The 15,004-nt window shown below is 37.8% G+C and overlaps 1 protein-coding gene across 5 annotated transcripts in view; it reads left to right on the plus strand.

Moving 5' to 3' along the window:
• Positions 1-15,004, plus strand: part of KCNT2 (potassium sodium-activated channel subfamily T member 2) — a 193,447-nt gene that overhangs the window by 50,289 nt on the left and 128,154 nt on the right. For all 5 annotated transcript variants that reach the window (XR_012764196.1, XM_075422338.1, XM_075422339.1 and 2 more), the window contains exons 7-9: positions 3,535-3,609; positions 4,115-4,198; positions 4,787-4,881. Coding sequence is in view for 4 of the 5 variants with exons in the window: in XM_075422338.1 (XP_075278453.1) it covers positions 3,535-3,609; positions 4,115-4,198; positions 4,787-4,881 (254 nt within the window). In the remaining variant the exon portion in view is untranslated. The remainder of the gene's footprint in view (positions 1-3,534; positions 3,610-4,114; positions 4,199-4,786; positions 4,882-15,004) is intronic.

The following is a 15,004-nucleotide window of genomic DNA, read 5'->3' on the forward strand; positions in this document are numbered from 1 at the left end:
CTAAAACTGAATATATCTTGGAGCATAATCTTTTTTTTTTCTATTTTTGAGTTACTGACATTTAGTGACTGTCAGAGCCACCACTCAAGTTAGAGAGTTGTACTTTAGTGTTCTTTTCAAGTGATTATGACATAAACGTTTTCCTTAGTACCTGATAATGCTAAGAGGTTTAAAACTGTCGACCGCCTAAAAATTATTCTTCTTAATCCTTGTAGCATATACTATTTAGGTGTTAGGGGTTACAAATGCAAATCAAGTACAGGCAGAAAAAATCCAAAATTAACACATCTAGTGCTAAAACAGTAAAGAGCAATCACAATTTATACTGTTCCCAAGTTTATTGGGCAGCATTTTATCCCTATCCATTTTGCTTGTGGTCTGCATCAATTTCAGTGAGTACAGAAGATGAGAGAAACACTGGCATATCAGCTCCCATGAGAAGTGACTTATTAGCGTGCAATGGGTGTAAAACTGTACTACCCTGATTTGCTACCTATACCTGTCACAGAAGTTGAAGCAATTTTTTGATGGCTATACTTCCACTCCTGATAAGGGAAGAAGAGTAATGTAAGGAAGAATAGTAGCACTGAAATGCAATTTGGCAATCCACTTGATGCAAACACCTCCTTCCCTCTGGTCCTGTCCTCGTAGTTGCAGTCTGAAAATGTCATGATAGAGCCATTTAGCACAGTTTTACACCAGTCTCAGGAAACCAAGAACGCTGTTATTTCGCCCACTGTAAGGCCTTTCTGCACAGCCAGGATGACCAAAGGAGTATTGGGTCATGTAAATCTGTGACAGATTACTTATTTCATGCCAACATTTCCGAAGCTTCTACAATTTAGACACAAGTCAGAGGATGAGCCAGGAAGAAAACAACAAGAAAACAATTATTGTGTTTGCATTTGTGTGCACATTGCTAGGATTTCACAAATAACTGTAAATTAAACAAAGCTGTCATTTGAGAGAATAGTCCAAAGAATTTACCTTTCTGATACCTGGTTCATGACATATGGGAAATGATTCAACATGCAGCATAGTGTGGACATAGTAGTGTATCATGCTACTAGGATACAGTGAATTTGCATGTTTTATTGCTTTTTTATGGGGAGGAATGCAAAGAATGTAGCACTGTATTACACTGCTGATCACTTGAATCCAAGCATGAATGGTTTACAATTTGCATTCTCATAGCTTAACCCATTACATGAATATTTGCCCTTGACTAAAATTCTGACAGATGTCCATGTTAGTAATTTCCATTGCCAAAACTAGTCACAGATATCTGGAAATCCTACTATATCACTCGCACACAGGCAGTCTTAGCTGCTTTTATCAGTACCGTACGTTCTCACTGCAAAAGGCAGTTTTGCAGGAAACATGATGCATTTGTATGTGGAAGCCAGAATTTTACAGCTGCACGCATTGCTAAGTAGCTGGAGCACATCCACACAGGCATTTTACCTGCACAGGTAAATTATGTGACATTTCTTTTCTATAATGCCGAAAAGAAAGCTCTTAATGTTAAAAATTAGGAAATTAGTGAAAACACAGAGTGATTCAGTTGAGAAGATAAAATTTTCTTTTGATTTTATTATTCCTACAAATAAAACCACAACTTACAGTCTCATAATTTCGCTTTTGTTTATAGGGCTGCTTCTCACACGAAATATTTAAGATTATTCAAGTATGTCTAGCTCCCACCAATTACAATTACATGGAAGACCATAACTCCTGCCCCATAGGTACAATGGCTTCCAGATGTGAAAAGACAAAAATAGAAAAAGAATTTTATGTGCTGTGGAGCTTGTATTTAATTTTCAGTGGTTATTTCAGTGGTAACAGATAATTACTTTAACAGGAAAGATTAATATGTCATTGCAACTGAAAATATAATGCTGTACTGCAAATTCTTGTAATATTGGCATGACATACACTATGTTGTTATTGCATTACCTGTGATGGAGTCTTGATATGCAGATTTAGTAAAGCTGTAAGTCACTGAATTTTAAACACCTTCTTTTTTAACTGTATTTTACAACATTTAATCATTCACAGTCACTGCTCAGATGTAGAATAGAAATAGTATTATTCCCATCCTGTAGCTAGCAGTACGCTTTTATTGAAATATGTGGGAAGACCTCTAATTTTGTGTAAGCAAGATCAAATTCCAAAAAGCCCTGAAATGTATGGAAGTGTTTGTGGCAGAAATAGAGAACTTTGATCTTGTAGTCCTAATTCAAATATTAAACACTAGATTGTCTTCCTTACTTCTCTCTCCAAAACAGATGGGAGAGAGCAAAAAACAAAGTAAAGATAAAAGAAGATAAATGCAAAGGAAGGAAGGACTTACTACAGAATACCGCTATCTTTCCCTAACTTAACTTCATTCCTCTTTTTAACACTTATTTCTTAATAAATTAATAACTTAATAGCAGGATTAAAATTAATAAAGAAAAATATCTAGACCTCTGTGACTAACATGCAGAGGCTAATGAAGCAAGATTAAGAGAAAATGAGCTGGTATGTTTTCTTTGGAAAATACAACATATTTGCATTCCTCTTTTGCTTTATATTTTGCCGTGAAGTTCTATCCGAAAGATGTACAGAGAGTAGCTTATCATTCATAAAAATCATTAGTATGGACTATAGGGCAGTCACCTGTGCACAGGGGTAATCAAAACAGTTGATTCGATGGTAAAATCTTCTGAGTAGGGCATGTCCTTTGGCAACACTTATGCTGTGGTAGGGCTTTGTCTTTAGTTTTGATACAGTCTAAGACAATAAGCATTAAGGTAAGAAAAGCTTTGGCACAATCAAAAGCTAAAGCATTACAATGGAGGATTTTAAAGATTTAGAGGCTTCTAAGAAAAAGAAGTAGAAATAGTTGCAGATAAATTTTCCAGCAGGGTAGTCTATTACACTTATGAACAGTCACTGGAAAATGAGAACTATTAAAAAGATAAATTCCTTATGACAGGAACCTCACCTCTTTATCTGTGTGTAAGTGTGCATGTAAAAATAAAAGTAAACTAACCCTTGAAGAACAAAAAAGTAGAGACAAGATGTCTGTGTACAATTCCAAGGTACCTAAAAAATGCAATAGAAGAAAACAAGAGCATATTATGCTCTCAAAAAAGTGAAAACTAAATTTATTGAAGCTCTTCATTAGCTGAGAGAACGAGCTGACTAGTTACCGCAATTAGAATTCCTCATTTGAGCTGCCTTACTCGTAGCAAGGAAATGTAGGGTCATATGGAAACAGAGAACTGCTTTAGTAAAAATACAGATTCAAAAGCATTGACTTTTACCTGTGAGATGCATTGTGATAAACAGTAAGAAAAGTAGGCCAGAGCGGCCTACATTCTATATTCATTTTTGACATATGTGTTTAAATCTGAGATGAATGATCTTCCTGAAATTGAGCTAGTGGGAGAGACTCCATATGTGGCACTGAAATATCACATATATTTCTCATCAGATCTATATGTAAGCCTACTGTGACATGGTGTTTTTTTTTCCTTTTCTTTGAAGGGAAATATCTGGGAACAAATTCTGAGAATACCCTTTCTCCTGGAAGTAATTAATGCTGTCCCTTTCATCATCACGGTAAACGTATTTGAATTAATATATTTGCACACTGCACTTTTATAACTGCACAAATACTCTTAATTCTTATTGAAGCAAATTTGAATCTTATGTGGATGACAAATTTGTCCATGTGGGAACAGAAATTTGTCAACAACAAGAAGAATTTTTGCCACTTGAGTGAAGTAAGAATACAGATCACTTTCCCCTTCCTCCCCGATAGGGGACAAACATAACCAAAACCCTCTAACTCAAACTATAGCACAATCGATAAAATAAACAGCTAGACATAAAAATCTAAGAATCTCCGGTGTCTGCTTTGAAAACTGACTGTGCTTATTTTATCAAGTTATCTTACATGCAGTTAATCGCAAAGGAAGAAAAAAATGTTATTTTGAGCCATATCTCACACTAGAAACACATTAATAATAAGTGTTTTTCCCAAGGGTTTCATTTCTGCTTGAACAGAAAATCTCTTATTCTTGGACAGAAAAGTTTTTAATGAATTTGTTAATTTTTCTTTCAGATTTTCTGGCCAGTCCTAAGAAACCTGTTTATTCCTGTATTTTTAAATTGTTGGCTGGCAAAGCATGCTTTAGAGAATATGATTGTAAGTATAACAAAGGAAATTACTATTTTAGAATTTCAAATTTTTAGTATATTGTCTTTAGTGGAATTTTGGCAGTATAGTCCACTGTCCAACTTTAATAGGAAGCTAACCAGATCTGTATTTAGATTAGACAAATGGTCAAGCACTGCTAAACTGCTTTCTGCATCAAAATTAGAAAAAATTAAGACATCAAGTGAAATCTCAATTAGTATAAATTATTACTGTGCCAATATGTGAAAGTTGGAATGGCTGGTTCTTTTGCTGCTCTTCCATTCATACACAATTACAGGGCACTCAACTGCTATGCCTTAATTGGTCCTTGCAGCCTGTAATTTGTAAGCTAGACATGAGCAGACAGGCCTTAAGGCAGCTTGAAATAGTATCAGAATTGTGCCAGGATGGACAAAGAGCTAGTTAAATAATCACAGAATCACAGCTGGCTTTTTTGCATCCTTCTATATGATCAGAAAATTCTAAGTGTGTTTGAATGACTGCGTTTTATCAGGGCACTATATAATTCCTCTACAGAATCAGCTCATGCCTTATTAATTCAAAACCAAAAGTAACACCTATTTTCCATTAATATAGAATGATCTTCACAGAGCTATCCAACGCACACAGTCTGCAATGTTTAACCAAGTCCTCATTTTAATATCCACCTTACTATGTCTTATCTTCACTTGGTAAGTGGCCAAAACCCCTTTGTTATAATTATATATTGGCTTTTCTTCCTTTACTACATGGTGATAAAACAGGCATTGTGGAAATCATGCATTGAAATAAAGAGAGCAGTATATTGCAGTGAAAGTGTTAACTAGCACCTGGAATTACCAGGGTCCTGATACACTGAGCTTGGAAACAAAATGTACGTGCATCGGAAAGGGAATCATTCTCACTCTAAGGAAGGAAATACAGATGGTGCAAAAACACAGGAGAAAGGAATGGGGGAAAATTTATGTATGTACCAAGAGCACTGTCTCAGCAGAAAACTCACTCAAATTTGAAGACTACGAACAGAAGCACCCATACTAAGGTCACCTTCCTCTGACTGGTGGGACAGACAGAGAAAAATATGCAAGATCTCAGCCTTAACACTCTGATGACGAAGTCAGGTTTCTGTACAGAGTACATGGGACAACAGCTAATAGGTAACAGAAAGTGCAGATTTTATTGATGTAGATTACAGAAAGTAGTGGATGGTAGAGTCAAACAACCAAATGTGTTACTCGAAAGAATTTTTTGCTGCAAGGCTGTGAAAACTTAAATTTACAGGAGTTGGAGAAGCATGGGGAAAAAACTGTTGAGGACATTAAATACCAACATACTCGGTTAACAAAATTCATGAGCTGCAGATTATTGAAGGCTAGGAAAGGATCCACAGAAAACACCATTTGATTGCCCCATTTTTATACTCTGCCTTAGGGATCTGCTGTTGACCAGGGCTGGAGACAGATAAAGTAGACTACAGGAGTCTTTGGTCTTACCCAGAATGGTCATGCTTATGTTTTTATAAATGGATGGTGGTTATAATGTAGCTTGGTAGCTGACTTAACATACAGAATTTTCGCAGCAGTGGTGCCTGAGTAAGTGAGTATCGTATACAGGAAAAAAAAAAGTAGAGGAAGAATGTGTGTGTGTGTGTTACAAGATGGTGGACAAGGGGGCAGTGAACATGATTCTGTGTGGAAAGGCTAAATCACTTGTATTTATTTTGTCAGAGAGGGTACCTTTGGGTCAGCACACTGATAAAATTTGGTCTATCATTTTGGAGACAGTGATTTGATTTTCCCTTACTTAATTTCTCTAGCTTGTTTTTCTGATAGCCAATGTTATGTGCTGCCTAACACTTTTGGTAACAACAGTGTAAAATAACACATGGCCTTTTCCAGTCTTGTCCCTCTCTGTCCTTTTTTCAGGAAGATAAGTTTGTTCTAGATGGTGACTAAATGAATGGTCCAGTCTTACCCTTTGTCTTATGCCCACACAAATGCATAATGACAAATGCTGCCAGTTCTAAACAGTAACGAATTTTTGTGAGATTAAATTTCCTACTGAATATTATGGCCCCTTAGGAGGAAATTTTATATGAGTAAGGACTATGGTACTTGACCCACAATGCATAAAATTCTATCACTGTAGCACTTAGATATTTTTAGTTGGCTCTAATTTTGCTTTTTAATGTTTTCCAATACAAAGCGCTCTTGAGTAAATATGCCTTCATCTTTTTTACTAACCTACTTCAATATTTTACTGAACTGCAGAACATAATATCTATCCAGTTCTCACTGAAGTAAGCTAGTAACAAGAACGTTTCCTAAGAGCTCACTGTGATAATCCCTATAGACGCTGCAACTAAACAGAACATCATGCTCACCACCAGGCATTTGATAACTGACAGTAAAACATGCAGAAAACGGCAAGCTCACCTACAGTAATTATGTCTGGTCTCAACAGCTGCAGATACCAGCTCATTATAGATCTTTATATACTGACCTAGTATTGACCCTGCTAGACTGCAAAATAAGCTAAATAGGATGAAAATGGCCAGTAATGCAGTAACTAAGGAAATGAAGCACATTTGGAATGACTAAGAATAGTTGTTCAAACATCTACAGCTTGCCAGAGACTGGAGTTCTGTTTAGGCAATTGTCGCTTACATGAAAACACAGCATTCTTACACTGTTTTTTGCATCTGTGTATGATTTTGTATGACAGACTATATTTTAAAAATATTTTTAAAATTCTGTATAAAGAGTCTAAATTAACTAGCTTAATGTCTTTGATAAAGTTACATGTATGCTGCATTTGAGACTGTGTTTCATTTTAAGAGACATCATTTATAGCTTACATGAGTTTCTTCATAATGAAAGAGAAGCAAAGTCCATTTCTGGAATCTATCCACTTGAAGATGGCTTTCACCAGGCTGATCTTTCACATTTTCTGGAACAGCAAGCAGTAACCAAGTATATTTCCCCCAGACACATATGGGAGCCAGCACTAGACTTGTCCATACCTGTAATGGAGCACAACACAAAAAAATTTTGAGCTGCCACCAGTCTGTATTCCTGTTTTGCTTATATTGAGAGATACTGCCTTGGTCCGTGAAATACCATAGCTTCAGTAATGCAAAATTAATAAACCTAGATTAGTAGCTTGAATACAGCGCATACGGTTTCAGAGCACTTTCCCCTTAGAGTATTGTCATAGTTTAAAACAGCAGCCAGCAACTACACACTAAACAGCCACTTGCTCACCCCTCACCTTCCTCCCCAGGGGGATGGGAAGGAGAAATGACAAAAGGGAAAACTCATGGGTTGATATGAAGACAGTTTAATAGGACAACAAAGGAAATACTAACAATGATAATAATGATGATAATAATGAATATGCAAAACAAACCACATACAATTTTCTTACAGAATCACAGAATCACAGAATGTTCGGGGTTGGAAGGGACCTCTGTGGGTCATCTAGTCCAACCCCCCTGCTGAAGCAGGGTCACCTAGAGCAGGCTGCACAGGACCACGTCCAGGCGGGTCTTGAATATCTCCAGAGAAGGAGACTCCGCAACCTCACTGGGCAACCTGTTCCCGGGCTCCGTCACTCTCAGAGTGAAGTTCTTGCTCATGTTCAGCTGGAACTTCCTCTGCTTCAGTTTGCTCCCACTGCCTCTGTACTGTCGCTGGGCACCACTGAAAAGAGCCTGGCCCCATCCTCCTGACATCCACCCTTGAGATATTTATAAGCATTTATAAGGTCCCCTCTCATCCTTCTCTTCTTCAGGCTAAACAAGCGCAGCTCCCTCAGCCTTTCCTCATAGGAGAGATGCTCCTGTCCCCTCACCATCCTTGTAACCCTCTGCTGGACTCTCTCCAGTAGCTCCTCATCTCTCTTGAAGTGGGGAGCCCAGAACTGTATGCAGTACTCCAGATGGGGCCTCACTAGGGCAGTGTAGAGGGGAAGGAGAACCTCCCTCGACCTGCTGGCCACACTCTTCTTAATGCACCCCAGGACATCATTGGCCTTCTTGGCAACCAGAGCACACTGCTGGCTCATGGCTAACTTGTTGTCCATCAGGACATACAGGTCTCTCTCCACAGAGCTGTTCTGCAGCAGGTCCGCCCCAAGCCTATACTGGTGCATGGGGTTGTTCCTCCCCAGGTGCAGAACCCTTGCACTTGCCCTTGTTGAATTTCATCAGGTTCCTCTCTGCCCAACTCTCCAGCCTGTCCAGGTCTCGCTGAATGGCAGCACAGCCTTCTGGTGTATTCACCACTCCTCCCAGTTTTGTGTCATCAGCAAACTTGCTGAGGGTACACTCTAACTCTTCACCCAGGTCATTGATGAAGAAGTTGAACAAGACTGGGCCAAGTACTGACCCCTGGGGGACACCACTCGTTACCGGCCTCCAACTAGACTCAGTGCCACTGATGACAACCCTCTGAGTTCTGCCATTCAGCCATTTCTCAATCCACCTCACTGTCCACTCATCCAGCCCACACTTCCTGAGCTTTCCGAGGAGGATGTTATGGGAGACAGTGTCGAAAGCCTTACTGAAGTCGAGGTAGACAACATCCACGGCTCTCTCCTCATCTACGCAGCCAGTCATGCTATCGTAGAAAGCTATCAGATTGGTCAAGCATGATTTTTGACTACTCCTGATAACCTTCTTTTCCTCCACTTGCTTGATGATGACCTCTAGAATGAGCTGCTCCATCATCTTTCCCGGGATGGGGGTGAGGCTGACCGGCCTGTAGTTCCCTGGGTCCTCCTTCTTGCCCTTTTTGAAGATTGGAGTGACATTGGCCCTTCTCCAGTCCTCGGGTACCTCTCCTGTCCTCCAGGACCTCTCAGAGATGATGAAGAGTGGCGCAGCAACGACATCCGCCAGCTCCCTCAGCAGTCGTGGGTGCATTCCATCGGGGCCCATGGATTTGTGGGTATCCAGATTGCTTAAGTGATCCCTCACGCAGTCCTCCTCCACCAAGGGAAAGTCATCCTCTCTGTAGGCTTCCTCTCTTGCCTCCAGGGCCTGGGATTGCTGAGGGCCTGCCTTGGCACTGAAGACTGAAGACTTACCACTTGATGACTGATTTGTAGTCCGTCCCTGAGCAGTGATTGTGGAATGCCAAACTCAAGAATGTTTTAAATTTTGCGAAACTCCCAAAAAAGACTGATCTCCTGGAAAAATTTGAACTCCTGGACAGGAGAGAATTTAAACTCACAGAAGTGAAAGATTCCTGCCCTCTGGCCAATCCTGATCCCTAAACTGAGCATGATGTCTATGATATGGAATATATCCCTTGGCCAGCTTGGCTGGCTGCCTGGCTGTGCTCCCTCCCAGCTCCTGCACAGCTGCTCATTAGCTGAATATGAGAAACTGGAAAAAGTCCTTGATTTCACAGCAGCAACTGAAAACATCAGTGTTATCAACATTCTTCTCCTACTAAATCCAAAACACAGCAGCTACTGGGAGGAAAATTAACTCTACTCCAGCCAAAACCAGGACAAATATATTCAGTACCATGGAGCCATGCTCGTGGTGTGCTTTTGGTGATACTGATAACTGCCCTCACTGTGCCTCCCTACTGACCTTTAAGGTTAATGAGATAACGACTTTCATGCACTGTATGGATTAAATTGTAACACCACAGCCCTTCTTAGTTCCTGGTTGACAGGCTTGCTTTTACAGTACTCCTGAAGTCAATATAAATTTACAAGACAGGGTTCTGTTCAAGACCATGCATTTTTATCAGACAGACAGAAAGAGGCAGTATGGGGATTCTGCCATTTTATAAGAAGTACAAGATGGTGTGAAGCCCAGAAAGTCTTTTTCTACTTCTATTTTTTGCCAGTTAAGTTAGACTGGTGCTCTGAGAAAGCGCAGCAAAAGTGCTTTCTTACTGCTTCAAGTGAGACTGAAACCTTTTGTAAGTCTTTTGATGGTCATTTCATGTGCAAAAGTTTAAAACAAATAAATGCTGAAACATAACTGCTTTCCAGCCACTAGTTCATATCTAAACGATAAGCTCCTCAATCAATTTTTCAAAATTTTGGGTATATTTTTAATGTTTTTAAAAGTAGGTTTTTGCTGAGGTGCAGAAGAGATGCTTTCTTTACTTCCTTGTGTAATAACAGAAACCTGTAGTTATGTACAGAGTACAAAATAACTGAGTATGTACAAGCATATTGGAGCTGACCTGTCTCCACTGATAATTCTGAAAGTACAATTTTTCTGCAGAATGCATATTCTAGGATCTTGTCTGAAAGCTTGTGTATTGACAGAGTAAAAATATTTCTATCAGAAGAGACTTATGTCTGATCTTTGTATGGGTGCAAGTTCAGTGAGCAGGAACATGTTTCTGCCATCTATCTGTCTAGCCAGAACTGAAATTATGCTCTCTCAAAATATGAAGGAACTGTTCAGTCCCAGTCACTTCGAAGTAGGCATGGTGATTGTTGGGTAGATGGTTGAACTTGACGATCTTAGAGGTCTTTTCCAACCTATGATTCTATGATAAGTGTCTCAGCACACCCAGGATCCTGGGGAGGAACCTGGCTGGACCTCCTGGTCTCCTGATGGTTTACTATGGGGGGAGAAAATTTGGTATGTCTAAGCCCAGTACATTTTCACTTGTTCTTCTAGTACACAGACAACAGCATTGCATTTGTTACAGACTGGTCGTCTTTCTCAACAGAAATTTACTTTAGAGATCAGTTTGAGGGATCTATATTACATACAATAGCTGCAAGAAAATGGCGTATATATAGAAACATTTCAAAAAAATTATAAATGCATAAAAGGAGCTCTTCCTCATCAACTTTGCTCCTGTCTGCATATAATAAGTGTTTTCAAAATTACTTCTACCATAGCTAGCGGAAAACCCACAGAAAATTAATTAAATTCTGCCTCATGCATCATCAGCAAACCCATCAGTTACATCTCCACAATAGAATCTTGTAAGTGGTGGTTACACATGTAGACACATTCCAACTTATGTTTTATAACTCAGGTGTAACTTTTCAGATGAAAAGTTAAAAAAAATAAATAATCTAACATTTACAGCTAATTGGTTAATCTCGCAATTTTTATATATCATTATTCATGCTGTCATTTGCACTCAGAATATAGTGGGAAGAGGCTCCTTCTGTATTTTTGTATAGAGTTGACAATTTTCAGTGTTTCTGTTTTGCTTCAGTTTGCTTCAGTTCCACTCTTTGATTTTTGATGAGAAGTGTTTAGGGATCTGGGGATAGAACTCATCTGCAGATCAATAAATTCATAAGACCAACTCCATGTATCTGTAGTTTACAGATTACGTACAAGGAGTTTTTGTTCTCTTCTGATTTCAAAGACAGATTAGCTATCCAATAATTTTTCTTTCTTTAAATACCTCAGTGGCTTCCTAGCCAGAGCAACTATACATATACTAAAAGATGTGTACTGCTATATGTCAGACAGTTCAGCAGTTACTATTGATAGAGTTCTTCTGAAAGTTACAGACTTAGTCAAAGTATGTGTTGTGTCGTTTAGCTAATGGATGTTTGCACTTGTTTATCAAATGAAATACTAATTATTTCTGTAAACTGTACAAGAGGACAAGTAACAGTGAATGACTATTTCAGTCATCTTTCTGTGACACAGTGAATCATCTATTAATACTCATTTTACTTTTTAAATCAGTGTTAGTCATATATCACCATGGTAAAATTATTGGCTTGTGAAAAGGTGGTTACAAACCCTTTGAGATGGACATTTATTTTTTTCATACTGAAAACTAAGAATCCTGCACAAACTTTGCTTATGTCTTCACTGAAAGCTCGACAAGGTCAATCTTAACATTTTTTACACTTCAGTGTTTTCAAGATCAGAAAATTAGGATGTTTCCACACTAACTTACAGAATAAATGTAGTATGCCAATACCATAGGCTCAATGTCAATTACACAGTCAAAATTCTCATTTGGAGGAAACAACATGAATAAGTTGCTTCTAAGGACGAAAACAAATCCAGACAATGATGTGGTACAAACAAGACAAATCAAGACCTTCAGATTTGGAATACTATGCTACAGAAAAAAACCAACCAAACAAAAAAGGATTAATGCCTCGTAATGTTAGAGAATATAAGGCATCTCAATGCTCCAGTTCTCTTTATTAGCAACAAGTGAGACAGACACCTCAGAGGGCAATGCAGATCTGAAGGGAACTAAATCACCACATGGACATCTGTGCTTCTCTGCCCTTCTGTGTTGATTATAGCAGGAGCCTACAATGGCAGTTCTCCAAGAAAGATGCCTAGCATTAAGTAGGATGAACTAAAAGAGTGTCGCTGGGTTATGTAATGTAGAATAAAATGTGTTTTTTGGGGTCTACAGTTCTTTCTGTGATGTTATGTTTTGTTGTACAGCACTGTCAGTGCTCAGGCCCAATCTGAGGTTTATGATTCCGAGAGATTTTCTGTATTCAAAAACAGCACAAAATTAAACTGTAATTCTGTCATTTAGTTTGATCAAATCCAATGATTCTAAAGTGGTAAAGCACATGAAGTCTCAGGATCTAATGGACTAGACAGGAGTTGCAGAATTTAAATCCCAGAATATTATAGAACATTAATTGAAAGTTCTAAGTAACTGTAAATAATACAAAATAAATTATTCAACTATTACAAGAATCCCACAAAGTATTAAAATAATAGTGGTTGTGCTTTTCTTTCTCTGAAATAAAGCAGATCTGTTAGGAACTTGCTTGTTTCAAACAAAGGATTTCTGTTTTCTGTTTTGAAGTATTCCTATGCAGTGGTCTCCAAACATAAACAAATAGGTCTAGAAGTGGGCCAGGTAACACGTTGTATCTTCCAAATCCATTGTACCGGCTTCCACCCTACCCTTGTCCTGCTTCTCAATTGCTGGAATCAGGGCAATGTGTATGGGTAGTTTTCCTGTGAGTGTATACAATTAGAATTGAGGTCTACTTCAGACACTACCTTAACACTTCCTTAAGCGGTGGAACAATAGAAAGACAGCCTCTGGAAGGTCAATAACAAAACATTTCTTAAAATATCCACCTGTTATTTGCGAACAAATAACCTATAAATTGTTAGAGTTTATATCTATTTGAAAGATATTTCTTATATTTTTTAAATTTCTATATAGAAATTTATAAGGTGGGTTTGCTAAAATCTACTGTATAAGAAGCATGTGAAAACAGTGTTGCCACAAATAGTTGTCAATCTAGATTATTTAAATGGAACACAAATTCAGATAAAACTCTTACTGTTTCTAATGGAATATGAACTTAGGGGATGGGCCACACCTTTTTCACCTTTGCTAGCACTGGGGATTGTTTGCTTACATCCGTATTACTAGTACTTAACGGCCAAAGCCTTTGAGAAGGCTTGATGAGAAAATGTAATGAAAAATTACAATGACAAAATGTAATAAAAACTCGAACTTGTTTCTTGGATTAATGCCTTAGCTTATTTTTATACAACTATTCTATTGTGACAACGCAGAAGTATTACCATATATAAATTTATTCTGTCTTTTTTTATTTCTTTGGTTGATAGCATGGTATTTGTTGTAATATATTTTATAAAAATATTTTTACATGTTTAAGTTCAAGAGTTCGGATCTTAAAAAATCGTATGGGTGATCAGTACTGTTGAAGAGTGCAGCTTAAAGAGTGTAGGATAAGGACTTATGCTACTGAAAAACTCGTTAGTTGTTTGTGAAAGGCAGAAAAGAAATAATGTTTAATGGAGAGCAGAAGTATGGAAGCCCAATAAGAAGTCTTTTTGGCTACCCATCAAACATGGTTTCTATGGAAACCTAGATAATTATACTGTGATTTCTGTGCTATTTTAGTTATTAATTTGGTAGTGACATAATATTTCCTTTGTTAATCATTTTAGATGTTTCTACATAGTTATTTCCAAAATAATTAGGTCAGCATCTTTCCCATGCTACATGCAAGGAATCCTTTGTGCAACTGATGTAATGGACCATTTAAAACTAGGCACAGAGACCAGTAAAACTAATAATGACTTGAATAGCCTATTTACTGTGGTCTGTGGAACAAAATCATGAAGATTAGAGAGTTCAATCTAAATTATCTTCTGAGTGTGAGATATGCATCTCTAGTCATCTTGCCACCTTCTGAAAATAAAAAGTAGTTGGAAAGTTTAAATGGTAGCTCAGAAAACCGCCCTTCACAAAACCTCTGTAAAATGGAGTGACAACAACATTATTTATAAACAAATCCTCCTGTTTTTTTAATATGTAGAGAAAGATTAAAATAAGGAAATAAACAATATGATTGAGAGATTTCTGTTGTTTTATTGCACCCTGGAAGATGAGTCAGGGCTTCAGGTACTTGTGATTTTTTCAAGTTACAGTCAAAGCTTTGCTGATTTTCTGGCATAGGTTGCAGATCATTTATTAACCTGAAAATCAGTAGTTCCAAACTGAACTTAGATAAAGGTGGGCAATGTTAAATTTGAATACATTTGAAAGACAAATTTATCCACATTTTCTGTTCTCTATTGTATCACACAATATTTTAATTTTTTGTATGGTATGTAAGTCTACATTATAGGTCAGGTAAATCATCCTTTGACAATGCAATGGCGATTTCATAATCTAGTAGTATGTTGTTTAAATCAATATTTTTTTATTGACACTAGGAAGAATTTTCAGCATGGCTTGCAAGACTTTTACTCTTGGTGGGAGTTAGACATTAAATTACTTTCCATCCTGAAAGTTCCATCCTCTGTCCTGTGAATCATTTGTGATCATTCTCTTCACT

The sequence above is a fragment of the Opisthocomus hoazin genome, chromosome 6 (assembly GCF_030867145.1).
Source record: "Opisthocomus hoazin isolate bOpiHoa1 chromosome 6, bOpiHoa1.hap1, whole genome shotgun sequence".
Lineage (NCBI taxonomy): Eukaryota > Metazoa > Chordata > Aves > Opisthocomiformes > Opisthocomidae > Opisthocomus > Opisthocomus hoazin.